Source organism: Carcharhinus amblyrhynchos, chromosome 23, assembly GCF_965287045.1.
Source record: "Carcharhinus amblyrhynchos chromosome 23, sCarAmb.v2.hapA, whole genome shotgun sequence".
Classification (NCBI taxonomy): domain Eukaryota; kingdom Metazoa; phylum Chordata; class Chondrichthyes; order Carcharhiniformes; family Carcharhinidae; genus Carcharhinus; species Carcharhinus amblyrhynchos.
The window spans coordinates 8,889,995-8,910,389 of record NC_137346.1 but is presented as its reverse complement, the minus strand read 5'-3'; the positions used below and the strand labels follow the sequence as shown (position 1 = coordinate 8,910,389).

Sequence of the window (20,395 nt, the reverse complement as noted above, 5' to 3'; positions counted from 1 at the left end):
AAGCCATAGAAAGGGTGCAGAGGAGATTTACAAGGATGTTACCTGGACTGGGTGGCATGCCTTATGAGGATAGGTTGAGGGAGCTCGGTCTTTTCTCCTTGGAGAGATGAAGGACGAGAGATGACCTGATAGAAGTGTATAAGATGTTGAGAGGTATAGATCGGGTGGATTCTCAGAGGCTTTACCCCAGGGCTGAAATGGCTGCCACAAGAGGACACAGGTTTAGGGTGCTGGGGAGTAGGTACAGAGGAGATGTCAGGGGTAAGTTTTTCCACTCAGAGGGTGGTGGAGGCAAATTCGTTAGGGTCTTTTAAGAGATTTCTGGATGAGTACATGGGACTTAATTGAGGATTTATAGGTAAGCCTAGTAGGTAGAGATATGATTGGCACAACTTGTGGGCCAAGGGTCTGTTTGTGCTGTAGTTTTTCTATGTTTCTATCTGCTCCCACTACCTCCCCCAGCAGCGAGTTCCAGGCACCCACCACCCTCTGTGTAAAAACTTGCCTTGTACATCTCCTTTAAACCTTGCCCCTCACACCTTAAACCCGTGCCCCCCCTAGTAATTGACTCTTCCACCCTGGGAAAAAGCTTCTGACTATCCACTCTGTCCATGTCCCTCAATCTTGTAGCATTCTATCAGGTTCTATTACTTTCCTGATCTTACACATAAGCTTCAGATGGCCATCCAGAGAATACGCCACTGACTGTAATGCTTTTCATGGCTCACTCTCAGCGTGGAGTCGAGGGTCACAGGGGAACCATTGTCTGCTTTGTCTAAAAGGCAACAGGAATCTTGCGGAACAGGAGTGGGAGGAGAAGTCGATGCTAGCCACAAAACATCAGGTTACAACCTGTGATGATAGGATTTTTAACCTGTGGTTGCTGGATCAGAATCCAGTATAAAAGGAGGCCATTCGGCCCATCGTGTCTGCACCAGCTCTCTGAATGAGCTGCTCACCCAGTGCCATTCTCCCACACATTCTTGCTTTTCAGAAAAAAAGTCTTATTCAGTCTCAAATGCTTCCACTGAACCGGTCTCCACCACCCTCTCAGACAGTGCATTCCAAATCCTAACCACTCACTGCATGAGAACAATTCTCTCACTTTGCTTTGCCTCTTTCCCAAATGTCCTTAAATCCGTGCCCTCCCATTCCCTATCCTTTTAGGAAGTGGGAAGAGTTTCTCCCTATCTACTCAGTCCAGACCCCTCATGGTTTTGAGCATCTCGATCAAATCTCCTCTTGATCTTCGCTTCTCCAGGGAAAACAGTCGTAAAGTTTTTCAATCTATCATCATCATCATCATCATCAGGTTAAGCAGTGCTAGGTCGATAGTTCACTAACTGGAATAAATGTGCGCACACACACACATACACATGCACATACACACATACATTCATGCACGCACACATGCGCTTGCAGTCTGCACCAGCTCAAGTATTTGCGCACAGTTCACTACATTTTAATGAGGCTAAGGCAACACAGTGGTTACACTACTGCCTTATAGTGCCAGGGACCTGGGTTCAATTCCTGGCTTGGTTCACTCTGTGTGCAGAGTTTACACATTGTCTGTTTGCTCCGGTTTCCTCCCATAATCCAAAAGACGTGCTGGTTAGGTACATTGGCCGTGCTAAGTTCTCCCTCAGTGTACCCAAACAGGCAGGGTGTGGCCACTAGGGGATTTTCACAGTAACTTCATTGCAGTGTTAACATAAGTCTGCTTGTGACACTAATAAAATAAACTTTAAAAACATTACACTGAAACTGCTTACCTTGTTGTCGCTAGGCTGTTTGACCAGCACTGAACACCATGCAGAGATTACTATAATGTAAGAGCACCAATCACTCACAAGGGATTGAGTAAACATGTTATGCGTTCATTTATTCATTCTGGTTACATGTGAATAGTTATACAAAGGCACAAATCTGAAAGACATCCAGAGTTAAAGTCAAAGTGAAGCTGGACCACATGACACACTTCCCTTTTAGTGACAGCGTGCTGCTGTTCCTTCAAGGGCACGTTACAACATTGCCCCATGCTCAACTACACACCCATGTCTTCTAATATCTGTAGACACAACGCATTCTAACACCCCCATGACCAACCTCTGTTAACCTGAGGTCACCCAAAACTCTATGTCCCGAACTTGCAACAACTCCCCATTCACCGTTACACTCGCCGACCTACGCCGTGTCCTGCTTAACCAATGCCTGGATGTTAAAAAGTCTCCTGCTGGTTTTGCCACCATTCTCGGGTGGAGAGGGATCCGGTGGCACAGCTGCCTCACAGTGCCAGGTACCCGGGTCCGACTCCCGGTTTGGGTCAGTGTGTAAAGTCTGCACATTCTCCGGTGCCTCCGAGTGCTCCGGTTTCCTCACACAGTCCAAAGACGTGCTGGTTAGGTGCACTGGCCGTGTTAAATTCTCCTTCAGTGTACCCGAACAGGCGGTGTAGTGTGGCAACTAGGGGATTGTCACAGTAACTTCACTGCAGTGTAAACGCAAGCCTATTTTGTGACACTAATAAATAAACTTTTACTCTACTTCGCTCGATGTGATCAGCGCTGATCCAACAGGAAGTCTAATCAACATTCCCATTTTGCTGTTGTCAGCATGTGTCAAGGTGGGTTGCTGTTCCTGAGCTACAGGGAAAGAGTTTACAGGAGAGCTGGGGAAAACACTTCAAAATAGAGGTGGAACGTAGAGGCCCAGAAGTGCAAAAACAAACTATATAAACCTCCCAATCAACTTAAAGCAACTACTGGAAGTATTTTCTTCCCATTTTAAATATTCTATTTGTCCAAGTAAAAGGGATGCAGGCTGGAAACCTCTTCCTTGAGTGTTTATCTTATCCCGAGACTTCAGAGTAGTTTGGGACAAGGGAGATGGAACGGAAAGAGGGATCTGGCCAACATCCTCACCTTCCGTTGGCGACCCATTATTGCCATGATGCTTTGTTGTTGACCTCCCCTTCCCCCAATGATAACGTCCCACGGGAGTGCCGCAGCTTTGCTCTGAAGGTTAGAGTGCAGAGGTGAAAGGGGAGGCTTGGCCAGGCCAGTGCAGGGTGAAATAGAGCTGCCTCTTGACTTACCTACGGTTCAGAATTTACCTGACCTTACCCCACACTGACAGACAGCCTGGGTAACAATAAAGAGAGAGGGTATCAAAGGCTGATGGATCACAACGCTAGCGAGAGTCACTGTGGGATCTTTTGTACGGTTTGCTTCAGTTAAAAGGCTTCATTTTAAGATACTTCTCCCTGTGTAACTAATTATGCTAAAGCATCAAAGCTAACTTGGCCACATTTTAAAACTCAGCTGGGAATTCTGGGATGAGCTTAGAAATTGACTGCATTTGAAAAATGGTTCTTTTCATAAACAAGATTCGCACGGTCACACAGCTGCAAATTGTTTTTGAAAGTTACAGACTGTGTGTGCCCAGCTATTGCATAACACAGATAAGAACTCATATGTATTCAATTGAATCCTGTACAAGTTCAAGGCTGTATTGGGACCAGATTTTAGTCCCTCCCTCCCTCTCTCAAGTAAATCAATTTGTTTTGTTTCTGCCATGCTAATTTTGGGAGATGATCAATAAAGGTTCTACTTTGGACCAGTCGTGCCTGTGTCTATTCTAAGCAGAGGACAGACCCTACACTCAGTCAGCCTTCGTATATAGAGACTGGGGGGGCAGAGATAGAGCTTCCACTTTGTTTGCAAAGTCACTGGGTCCAAATGGTGTAAGTTTTGAAGATTGCTTCTCCCCCTTTTCTCAAGTTCCTTCTCAAGTGCACCCGAAGAATCATTAGACAGGCCCCCGGACCCGCGTGAATCAAATAACAATCACAGAGTAAAACTCAAAAAGCTTGTTTTAAAATCCATGCTGTGATAGATATTAAATAGTGCTACCTCTAATGGATCCAGCTGAAAATGGGCTTACAAGAGCCCAGCGCTTTTAATCTACCCTCAAACTGGGAGTTTAGCCTCCAAAAACAACATTGTGTACAAGTTATCATAGAACTTACAGTGCAGACAGAGGCCATTCAGCCCATCGAGTCTGCACTGACCACAATCCCACCCAGGCCCTATCCTCATAACCCCATGAACTTTACCTCAACTAGTCCCCCTGACACTAAGGGTTAATTTACCATGGCCAATCCACCTAACCCGAGCACCCAGTTTCCCCCCACCCAGACATGGGGAGAACATGCAAAACTCCACACAGACAGTGATCTGAGGCTGGAATCGAACCCAGGTCCTTGGAGCTGTGAGGCTGCAATGCTAACTACTGTGCCACCCCAACGTACTTTACTGCCTTTGCTAAACTGCCCCTCAGTGTCAGGGATTTTATCAGGGTAAATACGTGGGGTTACAGGGGAGTAGGACTCGGGTGGGATTGTTGTCAGTGCAGATGCGATGGGCCAAATGGCCTCGTTCTGCACTGTAGGGATTCTACCTTTAGACGGTGGGAAGAAACCAGAGGAAACCCATGCAGACATGGGCAGAATGTGCAAAACTCCACACAAATCACCCCAGACTGGGATCAAAATCAGGGTCCCTGGCACCGTGAGGCCTCAATGCTAACCACTGTGCCATCCCATCTTGAATTCTCCATTGTTGAATATATTCAAGGCTGGGACAGACAGATTTTTGGTCTCTCAGGGAATTATGGGATATGGGCGGGAAACTGGTGTTGAAGCCCGAGGTCAGCCATGACCGTACTGAACGGCAGAACAGACTCGATGGGGCGAATGGTCCACTCCTGCCCCTATTTCTGTCAGCACAGAAAGCAGAAACTCATGATTAATTCAATGGGGAGGCCTGGCCAGATTTACAGGCGGGATTATCTTGGACCACCGTGTGTTTTGATTTAAAAACACAAACGCAAAAGATTGCGGAAAACAGATTTGCGGTGAGGAAATCTGCACCTAAATCTCCACCGTCTTTTGCACTGGTTTGGCTGAACTGGACCAAGAGAAGCAGCACAACACACAAACCCCAAAATACATTTTTAGCGTTATGAAGCTTAGCCACTAACTTGCAGCTAAAAATTAGTGAGTGAACCATATTATAAATCGGTACTAATTCACGCTCAGGATTAAACAAGCAATGAAACTGTAGTGAGGTAACCGTGAAACCCAAGCATGGAGGATGCAATTGTTAGTCACACAAAATCAGATATAAAAATCAAATGCAAAACCTACAAAAGAAAAATAAACTCAGGAATGACAGCATGGCAGGCCATTCGGCCCACCGTATCTGTGTTAGTGCTAGCTCTTCCAATGGATATATCTTCAGTCGTACAAAGTGATGGAAGTTCTTCGGAATTAGTTGATGTCATTGAATTATTGGGCTACCGCGGAGCGTCAGCTCAGATTTATTTGGAAGTATCAGCGCTCCCGTGAATCAGAGGCCTTCTGTCCGCTCCACCTCCTCCTCATGTTGCCGGGCCTGTCAGGAGTTCGATGGGTCGAGTCCTGCCACAAGTCACATGAAGTAAAACTGGAAGAAAATGAAAATGGAATGAGAACAAAAGGCGTTGGCCGGAATTCTCCAGACGTTCACGCCATGGGCATTTTCCAGTCCCACCGGCAGCACATGGGTTACCCCACCAGCATTGAGGTCAACAAAAATTTCCATTGAGCAGAAAATCTCACCACCAGCAAACAATGCGCCATGTCCAGCCAGCTGGAAACGTGGGGGGCATGGAGAATCTCACCCATTGTCTTTATGCTGGGTCTCCTCCCCCTCCTCTCTCAGCCTGTCACTAGGGGGCGACCTTCAGGGTCCTCACCCCAAAATGGTCACTCTTTGGTCTCACTCGAGATGATGGCGGACATTCAGCTCCCTGACACTGGCCCGACTCCACGGCCAGCCCTGACCTCCAGGGAGGAGGTGGTTATCCAGGGCCTGGCACCCACAGCAAGCAGGTGAATGGAAGTCCGGATTGTATCTCCCTCAGCCCTCCTCCCCACAACCCCCACCCAGGGATATCGAGGCTGCATTGTGTTCGTAGAGTAGAATCACAGAATCCCTGCAGTGCAAGGGGAGGCCATTCAGCCCATCGAGCCTGCACTGGCAACAATCCCATCCAGGCCCCACCCTCAGAGCCCCAGGGTATTTACCCCACTAATGCCCCTGACACTAAGAGGCAATTGATCATGGCCAATCAAACTAACCTGTACACCAATTAGATCACACTGGTTTCTATCAAATTCACCTCCCTGCCTGACTCCCACGTCCCTTGGAATCTCTTAGAGTCCGTCAATCTCTGCCATGAATGAACTCAATGGCTGAGCGTCCACAGCTCTCTGGGGTCAAGAATTCCAAAAGATTCACAACATTCAGAGTGAAGAAATCTTCCCTCAGCTCCATCCTGGATGGCTGCCTGCCCTTTTTATCGAGACCCCCTGGTGCCAGACCATCCACTGGAGGGAGAAATGTCTCCCAGTATCTATCCTGTCAAACCTTCCGAGAATTGTATATGTTCCAACGACAGCACCTCCTCAGAAACCTCTAAAGGTTTGAGGTAGCAGAGTGGTTAGCACTGCTGCTTCACAGCTCCAGGGTCCTGGGTTCGATTCCCAGCTTGGGTCACTGTCTGTGTGGAGTCTGTACATTCTCTGCGTGTCTGTGTGGGTTTCCTCTGGGTGCTCCGGTTTCCTCCCACAGTCCAAAGATGTGCGGGTTAGGTTGATTGGCCATGCTAAGAAATTGCCCCTGAATGTCCAGGGATGTGTAGGTTAGAGGGATTAGTGGGGATATGGGGGTGGGGCCTGGTTGGGATCGTGTTCGGTGCAGACTCGATGGGCTGAAGGGACTCTTTCTGCACTGTAGGGTTCTACGATTCCATGATATCATACAATCCCCACAGTGCAAAAGGAGGCCATTCTGCCCATCGTGTCTTCACCTGCTCTCCGACAGACCATCTTCCCCAGTTCCTGTAACCCCAAATATTTACCCCAGTAATCCCCTTAACCCACACATCTTGGTGCAATTTAGCACGGCCAATCCACCTAACCTTCACATCTTTGGAGCGTGGGAGGAAACCCACACACAGACACAGGGAGAATTTGTGAACTCCACACACGGACAGTGACCCGGGGCCAGAATTGAACCTGGGTCCCCGCTACTGTGAGGCAGCAGTGTTAACCACTGTGCCACCCCCAAAATAACATGAATTTAAATTCCACCAGCTGCCATGGTGGGATGAGAACCATTGTCCACAGACATTAGTCTCAGCCTCTGGTGACACTACCAGTACACCACCCTCCCCCCCTCCAGTATTGTAGCATTTTCACCCTGCCCCAGTCCAGGATTCCTCATCAGAACCAGCACGGTTGTAGGAGTGAGGGGTGAGGCTTTCAGGCACAGTTAGCATCCCTGTCTCTCAACTAGAAGCCAAGGGTTCGAGTCCCACCCCAGGATTTGAATGCCAAAGAAGGTGAATTCATAATGCAGCCAAACAGATTGAGTATTGGCTTATAAATCCTTCCAAACATGCCAGTGGCTGGTGGTAAGAGCAGGAGAGACTCCTGATTAGCCATGCTTGCTGCTGAGTGGCACCCCTCAAGCTCTGAGCCCCCTGGGTGACACACTAGTGACCTGCTCCAGGAATTATTAACTATGGAAAAAGTCTGCCTTAGTGGGGAATGGGGAATGGGGAATGGGGAATGGGGAATGGGGAATGGGGAATGGGGAATGGGGAATGGGGAATGGGGAATGGGGAATGGGGAATGGGGAATGGGGAATGGGGAATGGGGAAGTAGCCCTGGCCCCAGTAACGAGGAACCCCTGCAAATCAAGTTGGCCACCAACACAAGTTAATAATTCGATGAATGAGGGTGTATCTCACTGGGAAAACCAAGGTGGCGCAGTGGTTAGCACTGCTGCCTCACAGCGCCAGAGACCCAGGTTCAATTCCCATTCTGTGTGGAGTCTGCGCATTCTCCCCGTGTCTGCGTAGGTTTCCTCCGGGTGCTCCAGTTTCCTCCCACAGTCCGAAAGACGTACTGGTTGGGACGCAACGGCCGTGCTAAATTCTCCCTCAGTGTACCCGAACAGGCGCCGGAATGTGGCGACTAGGGAATTGTCACAGTAACTTCACTGCAGTGTTAACACACGCCTTACTTGTGACAATAATAAATAAACTTTAAAAAGGTGCTGGTGGTCGGGAGGTGCCTTCTTGAACCATGGAGTGTTGGTGGTGACTGATGCTATGGGTTGAGGGGAAAAAAATCAGCTGGGGGTGGATTGGGAAGGCAGTTGATGCGATGGGGAGGGAGGGAGGAATGCTGTCTTCCTGTCACCTTGGCATATTGCCCACTACAAAAACAGTGAATCATCCACCCAGAGGCCAGTTGAGCCAATTAAGGTTCACTTCCTGCCGTCAGCAATTTTTGCCCACACTGGCAGGGGGCGCTACCATGGTAGACTGCTAGACAAGTCCTGCCACCCTCTGTTTTGGGGTGGGGGAGTTCCTTTTTGGCCACACCAGGGCTCTCTCAGTGGCTGCCAACTATTCCCACCATCCACAATATTTTGTTTTCCCCTCTTTGCCACTGATCCAAAATCCCAGAACCTGCCCCCCAACCCCCCCCCCGGCTTTCCAACAGTGACACTGGCGTACCTACACCTCCGGGACTACAGCAGTTCGAGGGCCAGACAGCCCACTACCTTCTCTAAAAAACAAAAAAGAGGGAGTTACTGAACAAGCAATAAATGCCAGCGATGCCATATCCTGCGCAAAGTGAAATGCTGTGGATGCTGGAAAATCTCGGCAGGTCTGACAGCATCTGTGAGGAGAGAATAGAGCCAATGTTGCGAGTCTGGGTGACCCTCCGTCAGAGCTGAGAGCAAAAGAGAAATCGGAAAAGATTCAGACTGTGGAGGGAGCTGTAGGAGGACAAAGGGAAGGCAAATGAGAATGATAAAGGCTGAGAAAGGTGCTAACAGCGTCCATTAAGCAATCAGAATGTGTGAATGGCAGAATAGAGGTACAGATGGTTAAGGGACTGTCTGAGGGTTGTGTCTTTTGCCCTGAAGGGGGGCAAGGTGGAGAGTGAGAATGAAGTGGAAAAACAGAAGTGAGAATGAAAGGTGATAAAAACGGAGGAATGAGATGGAAAGAAGGAATGAAATAAACTAAATGGAAACGAGGTGAAGGGGAGAGTTTAAAAAGACAGGCCCACCTTCAGCACCATGGCGACCAGTGCTCCCAATGCTCCCAGTAAAGCCAGCGCAAAGAATCGCATTTGCCTGCCACTTTGGTTTTTCTTCAGAAGCCACAGGGTCCACTTGTGCTTCGAGTCAGTGGCTGGCGCGTAGCGGACATTGTTCATCTTCTCGAAACCCAGCGACCTCACCACGCAAGCTCGGCGATGGCTGAATGTGTCAAAGGTGAATTTGCCGTGGTACGCCCCTGTGCCACTTTTACCTGGGGGGGGGGGAAAAACCCAGAGAGAGAGAGAAGATAGTATAAGAACACCAGCACAGCTTCTGTGATGACCCACCAAGTGTTATCATCCAGCTCCATCCTCTTAAGGTCAGAAAAGGTCAAGTCCAGCCTCCCAGGATTACCAGGATACTGTTCGCCTATTCCGACACTATAGTTAACAAAGCCCCACCAACGCCTCTACTTTCTCAGGAGACTAAGGAAATTTGGCATGTCAGCTACAACTCTCATCAACTTTTACAGATGCACCATAGAAAGCATTCTTTCTGGTTGTATCACAGCTTGGTATGGCCCCTACCTTGCCCAAGACTGCAAGGAATGACAAAAATGTTGTGAATGTAGCCCAATCCATCACACAAACCAGCCTCCAATCCACTGACTCTGTCTACACTTGCTGCAGCTTGGAAAAGCAGCCAGCATAATCAACACACCCCAGACATTCTCTACCACCTTCTCCTCTCGGGGGGGAAAAGATATAAAATGTCTGCGGTCACGTACTCTTCACTCATCTGATGAAGGGGCAGTGCTCCGAAAGCTCGTGCCACCAAATAAACCTGCTGGATTTTAACCTGATGTTGAGACTATTTAATATACATAATCCCAACACTCCTGCTGTTTGTGTGGTCTTGTGGAGTCCCTGATCCAATGCATCTTAAATTGGACCTTCCAACGTGAAGATTTTGGGGATAAACTAATTGAAATGGACAATTAGAGAAATGGTTGCCTCCAGTAGAGGGGGTGGAGTTGGGAAAAGTAGAACAAGGGGAATATAATTTTAAAATTGTAGTATCTGTTCAGGGTTTTTTTTTTAAACACAAAGGGCAGTGGAAATCTGGAACTCTCTCCCAAGATATTGCTGAGCCCAGAGTGAGGTTAAAAAAATGTCAGAATTGGGTGTGAGAGAGAGAGTTAAGATGCTGAACAGATACAAATCTAATTGAAATGGTGAAACCAGCTGGATGTGAATGGTCTCCTCCTATCCATTAAGCTTCAAAAAAAAAATTATACCTTTTCTGTCATTCAGCCAGGGGTAAATCATCAGGGGGCAACTGCCCACTTCTTTCTTGGACCCCAATAAAATGAAAGTCAAGGCTGTGTTCTCTCATGGCTGCACAGTGGTTAGCACTGCTGCTTTGCAATACCAGGGACCCGGGTTCAATTCCAGCCTTAGGTGACCGTGTCAAGTTTGCACGTTCTCCCCATGTCTGCATGGGATTTCCTCCGGGTGCTTCAAAGATGTGCAGGTTAGGCGAATTGGCCGTGCTAAATTGCCCCTTAGCGTCCCCAAGATAGAATAATACAATCCCTACAATACAGGAGGAGGCCATTTAGCCCATCGAGCCTGCACTGACAATCTCACCCAGGCCCTATCCCCATAACCCCACGCACTTACCCCATTAATCCCCCTGATCTACACATCCTTGGACACTAAGGGGCAATTTAGCATGGTCAATGCACCTAACCTCCATGTCTTTAGATACTAAGAGGCAATTTAGAATCTTTAGATGCCTAGGTTAGGTTCATAAGTTCATGAGATATAGGAGCAGGATTAGGCCATTTGGCCCATCAAGTCTGCTGTGCCATTCATTCATAGCTGATATGCTCCTCAACCCCAGTTTCCTGCCTTCTTCCCATAACTCTTCAACCCATTACCAATTAAAAATCTGTCCAACTTCCCCGTAAAAATTTACTCACTGTTCCAATATACTCTTGGAGAGTCAGTGTAGGCTCAATGGATCAAACAGCCTCTTTCTACAGTGTACAGATTCTATGGTTCTAATCATCGATTCCTCCACCGTCCCCACACTCTTGGACATTGCTTTGGTATAGTGCCCGGTACCAACTGGGGAAGCCAGTCCTAAAATGGCACATGGGGGGGGTGCAGTTGAGGAAACGAGTGTTCCTCTGCCCACGTCACTCTCCCTTCCCAAGGCTGCCTGTTCCACCCTGTTCTGGACTCACCAACACCCCCAAACGGCAATGTATCCACGCTGTAATGCACCAAGCAGTCATTGATGGTTACACCACCGCTGGAAGTCTCTGCGATCATTCTCTTTATTAACTGTAGAGAGAGAGAGGCAGAAATCAATCATCAGTTTATGACATGCACCAACACGGTTACACACTTAGCAGTTGTAGGGATTTCTCCAGCAAGGTTTCAGAATGTTAAATCCGCTGCAAGGATGAAACAACAGCTTGCATTTACATAGCACCTTCAGACTAAAATGTCCCAAGGTACCTCACAAGTGTCACTGGACACAAAGTCCACACCGAGTTACATAAGAGGATATTAGGACAGTTGACCAAAAGGTTGGCCCACGTCATCAATTTTAAGCAACATCTTCAAAAGGAAAGAGTTGGAGCAGGGAAAATATTTACAGAGGGAATTCCAGAGCTCAGATCATACCAATTGTAGGCACAGCTCCTATTGGTAGTGATGTGACCCAGACACATTGTTCATTTCACATCAGCAGTGTCAAAGGCCCACTGGATTGTCACTGGGGTTGGGTGCATGTTACCAAATGGGCAGCACAATGGTTAGCGCTGCTGCCTCACAGCACCAGGGACCCAGGTTCAATTCCAGCCTCAGGTGACTGTCTCTGTTTGCAGTTTGTACATTCTACCCATGTCTGTGTGGGTTTCCTCCCACACTCCAAAGATGTGCGGGTTAAGTGGATTGGCCGTGCTCGATTGCCCCTTAGCGTCAGGGGAATTAGCAGGGTAAATACGTGGGGTTACAGGGATAGGGCCCCCCCCCCCCCTCCCCCGAGTGGGATTGTTGTCAGGCAAGTTCGATGGGCCGAATGGTCTCCTTCTGCATTGTAGGGATTCTATGACTAGGAAAAGAGGTTCCACCAGCAAAAAAAAACACAGAAGCAGCTTCAAATGAAGACTGCATCACCTGTTGGGAGTTCACCAGAATGGCTTCCTTCGCAGGGTTGTTCCTCACCTCAGCTAAACTGTCACAGCGAGACATTAAAGTTTAAAATCAGGCTGCCTCTCAGTGGGAACGGGCTGAGTGAAGGGTGGGTTAGTGATGAGTTATACCTGATCTCAGTCTGGCCTGTGCTCCAGGGGCCGAGACAGGCACACAGGCACAATCCCTGCTGAGTGAGCTATCCTGGTGATTCCCTCCCATATTCCAGGTCAAATACCAACGGGTGTCTGAGGCCTGGGGGAACTCAAACCACAGCTAGGGCTGCATTCCTCCAGCAAACACCACCCTAGGTCACTGATAGGACTTCTGGGAAGGCCTGGGGCCAGGCTATCGGCCTGTCCTCTGGGTTGAAGGTGCGACAAAAAAAAAAGCAATGACTTTGGAAGGTTCAAACACGACTTCTAAAAAAAGGGATTTCGCTCAATTTCCCACTTCCTGCCTTTCCCGAAGGAATTTCATCCTTGTTGTGACTACAGTTCACCAGGTGTCAGATCCCCATTGATTCTCCATTCGGAATCGGACAGGGAATCTCCAGGATAATCGAGTGCGGCTCACTCAGCACGGACTGTGTGAGGGGAGGGACCCTGGTTAACTTGTCCCTTTCTAACCCAGGGCCGTAACTCTTCACGGACCCAGGGTTACAAAGTGGGGCCTGTTCCTGGTGTGACTGTGTTGGCCACTCACTGTATGAACCGTCTCCCCGGTTCCGCACGCACCGTGACAACAATTAGTTCAAAGAAAACACAGAGAGAGATACACATCAAACTGCGAAAGGGGAGGGAGCAGCCAGAGGGTTCCCGTCTCAGAGACCAACGCACCAAACAGCCCCAGAGGCTGCAATCCTCACCTTATTGTTGTGAGAGAAGACGTAGAAAGCCAGAGGCTTGTCCCTCTTGTTGATGAAGCTAATGGCCTCGTCGGCACTACCGACCGTGACTATCGGCAGCAGGGGGCCAAAGATCTCCTCCTGCATGATCTTGGAGTCGGGATCCGTGTCCCTGACGATTGTGGGAGCTGAGCAAATATTAACAAGAGGCTCCGTTTCATAAATGGAAAAAAGGATCATTGGTCAACAAACGAGCAACAGGCATACGGAGTGAAGCCCTTCTCATGCCCACCGTTTCTGCCAACTCCCCCCCCGGGCACAGCCAGCTGGGAGTGGTTTAATTACACCCCTCCCTCCTCACCAGAAAGGGGTTCTCTCCAATCTGTGCCTCTCCACGTCCGAATCACTCAGGGCTGGAATGGAGAGCCCAGTTTCTGCTTCCATACTCTTGACCTTGGTTCATGCAGAAGCTACAGTGGCAACCCGATGAAGGAGCAGCGCTCCGAAAGCTCGTGATCGCAAATACACCTGTTGGGCTGTGACCTGGTGTTGTGTGACGTCGCAAGGACAGAGAGTAGCCCATTGGGACAGGGGGCGGGGGTAACGTAACGTCCAGCTGCCTACTTTGACCACCTGAGCCGTTGTACTGCTTCTATACTTCCTTCCGCATCCTCCAACCCCATCGCTGACCCTCAGCCTAGCCCACTCTCAGCCTCTGCCCCCATCTGGACACCCACGCTCCAGCTAAGGCTTGGCCTGTCTCCGGTTAACAGAATGGCAGAGTTCAATCAGCCAGACTGCTCCAAAAACTGCTAGAAATCACTGCAGGAAATGTTAGAGGTTTACAGCACGGAAACAGGCCCTTCAGACCAACTTGTCCACGCCAACTTTTTGTTTTAAACCCCTAAGCTAGTCCCAATTGCCCACATTTGGCCCATATCCCTCTACACCCATCTTACCCATGTAACTGTCCAAATGCTTTTTAAAAGACTACCTCTGGTAGCTTGTTCCAGACACTCACCCTGTGTGAAACAATTGCCCCTCTGGATCCTTTTGTATCTCTCCCCTCTCATCTTAAACTTACGCCCTCTTGTTTTAGACTCCCCTCCCTTTGGGAAAAGATGTGACTATCTAGCTGATCTATGCCCCTCATTATTATATAGATTTCTATAAGATCCACCCCTTAGCCTTGTAGCCTCCAGGAAAAAATATCCCAGTCTATCCAACCTCTCCTTATAACTCAAACCATCAAGTCCCAGTAGCATCCTAGTTAGCCTTTTCTGCACTCTGTCTACTTTAATAATATCCTTTCTATAACAAGGTGACCAGAACTATACACGGTATTCCCAAGTGTGGCCTTACCAATGTCTTGTACAACTTCAACAAGACGTCCCAACTCCTCCTGCATGAGAGGTGATGGCCCAATGGCATTATCGCTAGACTATTTATCCGCAAACTCAGCTAATGTCCTGGGTAACAGGTTCAAATCCCACCAAGGCAGATGGTGAAATTTGAAGTCAATTAAAAAAGTGTATCTGGAATTAAGAATCTACTGATGACCACAAAACCATTGGATTTTTATGACAATTGATATCTGGTTCACTAATGTCCTTTAGGGAAGGAAATCTGCCGTCCTTACCTAGTCTGGCCTACATGCAACTCCAGAGCCACAGCAACGTCACTGACTCTCAACTGCCTGCCAAGGGTAATGAGGGGTGGGCAATAAATGCTGGCCCAGCAGCGATGCCCATGTCCCAGGAAGGAGTTAAAAAAATATTCTTGGAGTCGGGATCCACGCTGGTTGCGACTGGATCTTTGCAGCATCAGTGAGGTAAATGAGTCCCGTTTGTGCCAGAGAGAGTGAAGAAGGCCCTCTGAGAACACTCTCCAGCGGGGGACGGGGCTCTCAATCAGGGCTCAGGGAAAGTTACAAGGAGGACAGCGGGTTATCCCTGCTGAATCAGAGGATATATTGACCCGGGCTGCCTTGTGCTGAGATGAGTGTGCCCCCTTATCAAAATATTTGTTCTGGAAGCAAACATTGTGCATCAATCCCACTGTCACTTTGCCCCGAACTGGGACACTGCCTCTATCCTGGGACTGAGCGCACCGGTGTGGAGGTCCCAGAGCAGCTGGGTTAATGGCCACACTTCACCTCCCCCCCCAGCCTCTCCAATACCTATGTAAAGATTCTCTTCATCACTTTGACCACCGTACGCAACGTTCGCTCCCTCCAGCAAAGACATCAGCCTCTTAAAATGTCGCTGGTTGACAATACGTCCATAATCCGGGGATTTCTGGGGATCAGCTCCGTAGAATTCCTGGAACAGACCGAGTAAGGAATGGTCAGACAGGGAAACGCTCCAATGGCCATCTTGATGCCGCAACGTGAGGAGGCAACATCCAATTGGGTGAACTTAGCACACGGAATCCTACAGTGCAGAAGGAGGCCATTCGGCCCATCGCAGGGGGGAAAAGAGGATAATGAGGGAAATTAGAATCAAGTTAAACTGAATGAATCGGGGCGGTGGGGGGGGAGAGCTGTTTGTTAGACACGGGTGATGGTTTTGGGGTCACTGGTGGAGTTAGTGATGGGATCAGGAGCATCAATGTTTAGGAAGAGGTTTGAAAAGTGGTTTAAAAGGGAAAAAGGGGGATAAAAAGGTCAGGCACATGGGATAAGGATGTGTGTGAAGGGTAAACACTAACACAGACTGGCTGGGCCTATTTGTGTCAACGCTGAGATTTAAACCCTGGCTGCTGAGTTATCACACACCCTGCCAGTTCCTCAACAGAAGCCCGGGCGAGCCAGCGAGAACTCACTTCCGAGGACAACTCCCATCCCAAATGGGTTTCCAGGTCCCAACTGACCTGTTGGCCCTGCCACAAGACAGAAGAGTTGGAGTAGGCCATTCAGCCCATCGAATCTGACCCACATTCCATAAGATCATGGCTGCTCTTACTGTGGCCTCAACCCCATTCTTCTGTCAGCCACACTCGGGGACTGTGTAACTATTTACCACAGTTTCTCTCTTCATTACTGACAGTGTCTGCTGTTTAACTCACGGTGATGGTAGCGCTGATCTTCTTCACCATGGCATCTTGGATACTTTTATCACACAGGATGTAATCTGGAGCGATACAGGTCTGTCCACAGTTAGAGAATCGTCCCCACGCAATACGTCTACAAAGAATAAATGTGTTGTTTCACAAAATGATCTCATCTAAGCCTAATGTTTTCATAATTCAAATTGTGCTCAAACAACAAACAGAACTTTACAACGTTTCAAGAGCTTCTAGAACCCCTACAGGGCAGGAGGTGGCCATTTAGCCCGTCGAGTCTGCACCGACCACAATCCCACCCAGGCCCTGTCCCACAACCCCACACATTTACCCTGCTGATCCACTGACGTTAGAATCAATGTAGCAAGGCCAATCAACCTAACCCGCACATCTTTGAACTCTAGGTGGAAATCGGAGCACCTGGAGGAAACCCACGCAGACACGAGGAGAATGTGCAGACTCCAGGCAGTGACCCAAGCCAGGAATCGAACCTGGGTTCCTGGTGCTGTGAGGCAGCAGCGCCCACGTGCTTGCACCTGCCCTGGGATAGAGTGACACAGTCTCTCTGGAATGTTCCAGAAACAGTAGATCTCACCATCCCAAACACTCCTAATGCAGATCCCGCAAGGCAAAAAGAGGGAGAGAAAAAAAAGTGAGTGTTTGCATTCAGATAGCGATTTTCCCATCCTTTCCAGCCAATGAAGTGTTGTGCAGTGCAGTCACTGGTGTGATATAGAAAACACAAGAACCAGCTGACACTCAGGAAACTCCCACAAACAGCAGATAAATGAAAATCTAATCTATTTATATAAAAAAGGCTAGGCTGAGAGTTAAATTGGCAGCACAGTGGTTAGCACTGCTGCCTCACAATGCCAGGGACCCAGGTTTGATTCCCTGCTGTGTGGAGTTTGCACATTCTCCCCATGAGGTGGTGCTCGACAGACTGGAGGGACTGATTGTGGACAAGTCCCCAGGACCGGATGGAATGCATCTGAGGGTCCTGAAAGAAATGGCGGAGGTGATAGTGGATGCCTTGGTGGTTATTTTCCAGATGTCGCTGGATTCCAGGGAAGTGCCGGAGGATTGGAAAACGGCTAATGTTACGCTGTTGTTTAAGAAGGGTGCCAGGCAAAAGGCGGGGAATTATAGGCCGGTTAGTTTAACGTCTGTGGTAGGTAAAATGTTAGAATCCGTCATTAAGGAGGAAATTGCGAGGCATCTTGAAGGGAATTGCTTGATAGAGCAGACGCAGCACGGCTTCATTAAAGGGAAGTCGTGTCTGACAAAGTTACTGGAGTTCTATGAGGATGTGTCTAGGGCGGTGGATAGAGGAGAGCCGGTGGATGTGGTCTTTCTAGATTTTCTGAAGGCGTTTGACAAAGTACCTCACAAGAGGTTATTGCAGAAGGTCGAGGGACATGGAGTTGGGGGTAGGGTGTTAGCGTGGATAGAGGATTGGTTGTCAAATAGGAGGCAGGGAGTGGGGGTCAACGGGTGCTATTCGGATTGGCGGATGGTGACTAGTGGAGTGCCCCAGGGGTCGGTGCTGGGGCCTCAGCTTTTTACCATTTATATAGATGATCTGGAGGAGGGAACCGAGTGTAGGGTGTCGAAATTTGCTGATGACACCAAGATTGGGGGAACGGCAAATTGTGCGGAGGGTGTGGAGAGTCTGCAGAAGGATCTAGATAGGCTGGGCGAATGGGCCAGGAAATGGCAAATGGAATTTATTGTTGGCAAGTGTGAGGTGGTCCACTTTGGTAGGAATAATGGTAGGAAGGACTATTACTTACGGGGCGTAAAACTGCAGCAGGCGACGGTGCAGAGGGACCTCGGGGTCCTTGTGCATGAGTCGCAAAAACCCAGCTTGCAGGTGCAGCAGGTGGTCAGGAAGGCGAATGGGATGCTGGCCTTCATAGCGAGGGGGATTAAATATAAAAGTAGGGAGGTCTTGCTGCAGCTGTATAGGGCATTGGTGAGGCCACAGCTGGAGTACTGTGTGCAGTTTTGGGCGCCGCACCTGCGCAAAGATATTTTGGCCTTGGAGGGAGTGCAGAGGAGGTTTACTAGGCTGATACCGGAGTTGAGGGGGTTGAGCTATGAGGAGAGGCTGAATAAACTAGGCTTGTACTCATTAGAGTTCAGAAGAATGAGGGGAGATCTCATTGAGACGTATAAGATGATGAATGGGATGGATAGGATAGAGGTGGAGAGACTCTTCCCGCTCAAAAAAGACAGTAGGACTAGGGGGCACAGCCTCAAGATAAAGGGGGGGCGGTTTAGAACAGAGTTGAGGAGGAACTTCTTCACTCAAAGGGTGGTGAATCTCTGGAATTCTCTGCCCGTTGAAGTGGTGGAGGCTGCCTTGCTAAATATTTTTAAGACGCGGGTTGATGGGTTTTTGATAAGAGAGGGGATTAAGGGTTATGGGGAGAGGGCGGGAAAGTGGAACTGAGCCACGACAGATCAGCCATGATCTTATTGAATGGCGGGGCAGGCTCGAAGGGCTAGATGGCCTACTCCTGCTCCTATTTCTTATTATGTTCTTATTATGTCTGCGTGGGTTTCCTCCAGATGCTCCAGTTTCCTCCCACAGTCCGAAACAAAAATGTGCTGGTTAGGTGCATTGGCCGTGCTAAGTTCTCCCTCGGTGTACCCGAACGGGCGCCGGAGTGTGACGACTTGGGGATTTTCACAGTAACTTCATTGCAGTGTTAACGTAAGCCTACTTGTGGCAAATAAATAAATAAACTTTAAGTATTAGCCAAGACACGAGGAAAACTACCCCGTTGCTCTTCCAATGTCACCATGAGATCTTTTTAATGCAAACGCAATCTCACTTTAACATCCCACACAAACACCTCGCAACTCCAGCACCTCCTCAGAGCTGTATTGGATTTCTCACCCGAGATGACATCCCCAGGAGCGAGCCTCGAACACTCGACTTTGTAACTCGCACACAATAATTTGGCCTCCTTAGCAAAAACTGACACTGGATGTGGTGGGAGGGAGCTCCCTCGACACTGTCCTTGTGCACCAGTTGCTGAGGGCAAGCACACAGGTGCAGCAGGCGGTAAATGGCCTTCATCGCGAGAGGTTTCGAGTATGGAGCAGGGATGTGTTGTCGCGATGATACGGGGGCCTTGGTGAGGTCACACCTAGAGCATCGTGTGCAGTTTTGGCCTCCTTTTCTGAGGAAGAATGTTCTTGCCCTCGAAGGAGTGCAGTGAAGGTTTACCAGGCTGATTCCAGGGATGATGCACGAGGAGAGATTGACTAGGTTAGGATTGTTTTCGCTGGAGTTCAGACGAATGAGCGGGGGGGGGATCTCAGAGACTTAAAATTCTAACAGGATTAGGTAGGGAGGATGTACCCGAGGGTTGGGGGGAGTCCAGAACCAATGGTCACAGTCTGAGGATTCGGGGTGGGGAGACCATCTAGGACAGAGATGAGGAGACATTTCTTCACTCAAAGAGTGGTGAGCCTCATTACCACAGGAAATAGTTGATGCCAAAATACTGAATGTATTCAAGAGACGGCTGGATATAGCGTTTGGGGCGAATGGGATCAAAGGTTATGGGGGAAAAAAAAGCAGGATTAGGCTATTGAGTTGGATGATCAGCCAATGACGGTGATGAATGGTGGAGCAGGCTTGAAGGGCCAAATGGCCTCCTCCTGCTCCTATGTCCCAAAAAAATGCCAAACAGAAAATGACTGCTTGCTGCAAAACCAACTACCCCCAACCAGAAACCAACCTGCAGGCGACGTCCAGATCACAGTCACTGTCAACGTAACAGGGACTTTTCCCTCCAAGCTCCAGGGTCACGGGGGTCAGATGTTTGGCCGCAGCCTCCAGTATGATCTGGCCGACATTAGTACTACCAGTATACAGGATGTGGTCAAAGGGATTCTTCAACACCTCAGTTGTCACTGTTGGCCCTCCATTAATTACAGGGTAAAGATCCTTGAGGAAAGGGTTGGAAAAAAAAAGATAAACAAAAGGCTGTATTCCAGCTCCAAAGACCACTGTCGCCTTCAATACGGAGGGTTCACAGGGAATGAGGAAGGCCACTCGGCCCAAACCTGTTCCATTCTTCAGTTAGATCATGAGT

General features: G+C 48.9%; 1 protein-coding gene across 1 annotated transcript in view; it reads right to left on the bottom strand.

The window, feature by feature from the left end:
• Positions 1 to 1,856: 1,856 nt before the first annotated feature.
• The window catches only part of LOC145357423 (aldehyde dehydrogenase, dimeric NADP-preferring-like), a 32,817-nt gene continuing 14,278 nt past the window's right edge, over positions 1,857 to 20,395 (bottom strand). Inside the window, exons 5-11 of the mRNA XM_080210751.1 lie at positions 20,039 to 20,247; positions 16,287 to 16,404; positions 15,400 to 15,541; positions 13,242 to 13,408; positions 11,419 to 11,518; positions 9,194 to 9,438; positions 1,857 to 5,504 (exon numbers count right to left, since the gene is read on the bottom strand). Of these exons, the coding sequence (XP_080066877.1) occupies positions 5,490 to 5,504; positions 9,194 to 9,438; positions 11,419 to 11,518; positions 13,242 to 13,408; positions 15,400 to 15,541; positions 16,287 to 16,404; positions 20,039 to 20,247 (996 nt within the window). The 3' untranslated portion in view covers positions 1,857 to 5,489. The remainder of the gene's footprint in view (positions 5,505 to 9,193; positions 9,439 to 11,418; positions 11,519 to 13,241; positions 13,409 to 15,399; positions 15,542 to 16,286; positions 16,405 to 20,038; positions 20,248 to 20,395) is intronic.